We start from the raw sequence: 4,587 nt of genomic DNA on the forward strand, positions 1-4,587 counted from the left end.
CTGTAAGAGAGGAAAAATTACAGTAGCACATTATTACAGTAAATATAGGAGGGGAGTTCTGAGCTATGTCCCTGTAGAGAGGAAACATTACAGTACACTTATATACAGTAAATATAGGAGGGAGTTCTTAGCTATGTCCCTGTAGAGAGGAAACATTCGTACACATTATATATCAGTAAATATAGGAGGGAGTTCTTAGCTATGTCCCTGTAGAGAGGAAAAATTACAGTACCATTATATACAGTAAATATAGGGGAGTTCTTAGCTATGTCCGCTGTAGAGAGGGAAAAATTACAGTACACATTATATACAGTAAATATAGGAGGGAGTTCTTAGCTATGTCCCTGTAGAGAGGAAAACATTACAGTACACATTATACAGTAAATATAGGAGGAGTTTTAGCTATGTCCTGTAGAGAGGAAACATTCAGTACACTTTTACGTAAAATAGGAGGGAGTTCAGGGACATAGCTAAGAACTCCCTCCTATATTTACTGTATATAATGTGTACTGTAATGTTTCCTCTCTACAGGGACATAGCTAAGAACTCTCTCCTGCGTTGGCCCATTTTCATCTACTGGACCTGCCTGGGGGTGTTCGACGCCGTCGTCTTCTTCTTTGGTTCTTACTTCCTGTTCAACAACAGCACCTTCACCAGCAACGGACAGGTAAAGACACCGTCGCCGTGGCTACTGTAGTACTGCGTTAAAGAGTATATGTTGGTGTGAAGTTATATAATGATCATCTGATCATACTGCACTTCTCCAAGCCCATGTCAAGTGTTTATTTTCCTGCTGTGAAGGAGTGTCCAGTGAATGTGATGTGGAGTGGCTGATTGTGACTGTGGGTTATGAGTGAGTTCACTGGTCACACACAGGTTGGATCTATGTTGTGACTGTGGCTTATGAGTGAGTTCACTGGTCACACACAGGTTGGATCGACGTTGTTTCCACGTTTTGTCAACGTGGAAAACGTAATTGTCATCAATGTACATACTTTTCATCAAGTTTTGACTCAGCTTTTACCCACAATTCAACATGGACCTTTGAGTTCATTTGACATTGAATTCATATTAGTGAACAACATTCTAAAACTTCAGTCAGAACAGCTGTCGTCTGTGGAAGGTGTGGTGATTTTAGGTAAATGGATGACATAAGATCTCCTGGCCTGCAGATTCACCTGTGATCCTTTGCATAAAACCATGACCGGATCTCCCATTCATATCTATGAAAGGARAGCATGTTGAGTCTGMRGACATCTTTCTCTGTGCCGTTTCTCCTTTTATATTTCTTCATTTATATCACTTTAACCTTTTGGATTGCTTTGATTTGCCTGTTTTTGCTTTATTTCCTTTGAATATCAGATGTTTTAGTTTTCTGGCTTCCAGTTCTTTCTTTTATTTTCTTCCTCTTCCTCCTCCTCTTCTTCTCCTCTTACCTTTATGTTGCTTGTTCTTTATGCTTCTCGTCCTCTCCTCAGCTAATGACAACCAACACACAGATGGTAAGCCTGTCCCGATCTGTCTGTCACCCGGGTTTAGTTTTAGTTGGACTGTTTCCCCGCCCCACTCCCTCCTCCTCCACTGCCCGTCACATTACGTAACCAAACCGCCCGTCATCACCTCATCCAATAGGTATCCCCTCATATCCAACCCCTACTGCCTGCTATAGGCCAATGAGCTGTAGGTATATTAGTGTAGTAATAGTAAACCCATACTCCAACTCCACTCTTGTCTCATTGTGTAACTGCCGTAGTCCAGACTTCCTCATGTTGTTTGTCTGTCCAGTACAACAGTGGTTTCTGCTCGTAGACATCCAGCATGGATGGTGGTAGAGAACGGCTCATATTGAGTTTTTAGGTCAGGGTTTTGTTTCCGCCCAGCATTAACACACCTGTTGTAGATAATCAACTAATGCTATCGATCTATAACACAATTGATCTGGTGTGTTAGAGCTGGGCTGGAACAAAAGCCTGTAAACGCCGCGACCCTCCAGGACCAGGATTGGCTACCCCTACTCTAAGATGTCATCTCCTGTCAGAACGCAACGCTGAAGACTGTAAGACTGGCTCAGGCAGCAGTGTATTGGAGCTTAGGGTTCACACTGTTCCACCCATACACTATAGACTACAGTATGTGACAAAGGAAATTAATGGCCAAGTACATTTGGCAGATGTTGTTGTATAGGACATGTCAGGCTGGATATTTCATAATTATGCACTTTGAAACAAAATGACCGTCTGTGGCGCTGACTAGACTTCTATCTCTAACTTATTGTCTTGGTGGTATATTTGGCAGAAAAAAGGAAAGGAAGAAAACAGGAAGTTAAAACAACACAGACMGAAGGAGTCTGTTTTTCAAGGTTCTCTTCTATCACTGCATTTCATTGGCCCTTGCAGTARWTTTWAAGAAGCAGCTCATTTTGACTGTTAAAAGGATAGTTCTCCCTCAGTCAAAGTTTGTCAGGTGTATTCATACATTGGGGTGAATTGTCCCTTTAAGCSCCCTTGAGGAAAGCAGGTGGGTTTATGTGTTGGTAGGTATCTTCATGTTGTTGACCCTCATCACCGTTGGTTTGGGTATTAGCATTCCATCAACATCACAAGCTATTTGAACGTACAGGACATGTTTTATTTGTAAAAATATTTATTTTATAGACACATTTAGGTAATTTCAGGTTATTCTGTACTTTAAATACAGAATTAAGAGAAATCGTGCACATATTGTTGCTGTTTTAATAAAAGCAGCTTGAAAATAGTTTAATATCCATTTTCCATCTCTGCACTGGTTTGACTTCATATAACTTGAATGAAAAAAACATCTCTGGAAAATACAACTAAACTGTGTGATTTTTGTATTGATTAATCCTGGATAATTGCTCATTTAAAAAGCTTAACATAGCCWCAAACATATGTAGTAATGCAAAGGAAATGAGTTAGTCCASGCTGACTGTAATTACAGTAGCATACTGTCCTCTGAAAWGGCTGCATGTCTAATAGTATGTGTGATTTCTCTCTGTAATACCTTCCTCTCCACAGATGTTTGGTAACTGGACGTTTGGGACTCTGGTCTTCACTGTGCTGGTGTTCACAGTCACGTTAAAGGTACAGTAACATCCTACCCATCACCACCGCTAAGGCACTACTTTACAGTAACATCCTACTCTAGCTCGGATCACACTCTAAGGCACACTTTACAGTAACATCCTACTCATCACCACCTTCTAGGCACTACTTTACGAGTAACATCCTACTCCATCACTACCTCTAAGGCACTACTTATACAGTAACATACCTACTCATCACTACCTCTAAGGCACTACTTTACAGTAACATCCTACTCATCACCACCTCTAAGCACTACTTTACAGTAACATCCTACTATCACTACCTCTAAGGCACTACTTTACAGTACATGCTACTCATCACTACCTCTAAGGCACTACTTTACAGTAACATCCTACATTCACACCTCTAAGGCACTACTTTACATTAACACTCCTACTCATCACTACCTCTAAGGCACTACTTTACAGTAACATCCTACTCATCACTACCTCTAAGCACTACTTTATACAGTAATCTACTACCCATCACCACTCTAAGGCACTACTTTACAGTAACATCCTACTCATCACTACCTCTAAGGCACTACTTTACAGTAACATCCTACTCATCACTACTCTAAGGCACTACTTTACAGTAACATCCTACTCATCACTACTTTATGCTAGATGTTAAAGGGACTCGATATTAGAGTGAGTTCTACTGCTTTGATTTAATTACCAGTCGATGGTCTCTCTCTCTCTCTCTCTCTCTCTCTTCTTCTCTCTCTCTCTTCTCTCTCTCTCTCTCTCTCTCTCTCTCTCTCTCTTTTCTCTCTCTCTCTCCTTGTCTCTCTCTCCTCGTCCTCTTCTTGTCCTCTCCTCCTCTGTCTCTCTCTCTCTCTCTCTCTCTCGTTCTTTCTCTTCTCTCTCTCTCTCCTCTCTCTTTTCCTCTCTCTCTTGTCTCTCTCTCTACTCTCTTTGTTGCTCTTGTCTCTCTTCGCTCTCTCTGTTCTTCTCTCCTCTCTGTTCTCCTCTCTCTCTCTCTCTCTCTTCTCGCTCTCTCTCTCTCTCTCTCCTCTTTTCTCTCTCTTGTCTCTTGTCTCTCTCCATCTTACAGCTCGCCTGGAGCACACACTACTGGACGTGATTCAAAGCCACTTTGTCATCTGGGTGCTCGCTCTTTTACTTCTCATTTCTCTTCTGCTTGGGACGCATGTTTTGGTATTATTAGTATATCCAATTTTTTCTGTCTCCCTGTTCCAGAGGTTGACTATGTGTTTATGCAGATGTTATAACATAGATATAGGTGAAATAGATCTTGTCTTCTCTGTCTCCCTACCAGAGGTGTACTATGTGTTTATGCAGATGTTATAAAACTAGATATAGACAAAATAGATCCTGTCCTCTCCTGTTTCCTACCAGAGGTTGTACTTATGTGTTCATTGAGATGTTCTTAGATGTATAATAACTAGATCCTCTCTCCTCTCCCCAGGCCCTTCCTGAACTACCAGAGGATGTACTATGTGTTATTCAGATGTTGTCCA

General features: G+C 41.2%; 1 protein-coding gene across 3 annotated transcripts in view; it reads left to right on the forward strand.

Annotated features, from left to right (window-relative positions):
* The window catches only part of LOC112075965 (phospholipid-transporting ATPase IH-like), a 7,929-nt gene extending 4,789 nt beyond the window's left edge, over positions 1-3,140 (forward strand). Inside the window, exons 5-7 of one of the 3 annotated variants that reach the window (XM_024142871.2) lie at positions 532-667; positions 1,479-1,502; positions 3,036-3,140. In XM_024142871.2, coding sequence (XP_023998639.1) covers positions 532-667; positions 1,479-1,502; positions 3,036-3,110 — 235 coding nt within the window. In that variant the 3' untranslated portion in view covers positions 3,111-3,140. The other 2 variants (XM_024142872.2, XM_070441137.1) reach the window with 2 other exon arrangements.
* The last annotated feature ends 1,447 nt before the right edge of the window (positions 3,141-4,587 follow it).

This window comes from Salvelinus sp. IW2-2015, unplaced genomic scaffold, assembly GCF_002910315.2.
Source record: "Salvelinus sp. IW2-2015 unplaced genomic scaffold, ASM291031v2 Un_scaffold3493, whole genome shotgun sequence".
NCBI lineage: Eukaryota > Metazoa > Chordata > Actinopteri > Salmoniformes > Salmonidae > Salvelinus > Salvelinus sp. IW2-2015.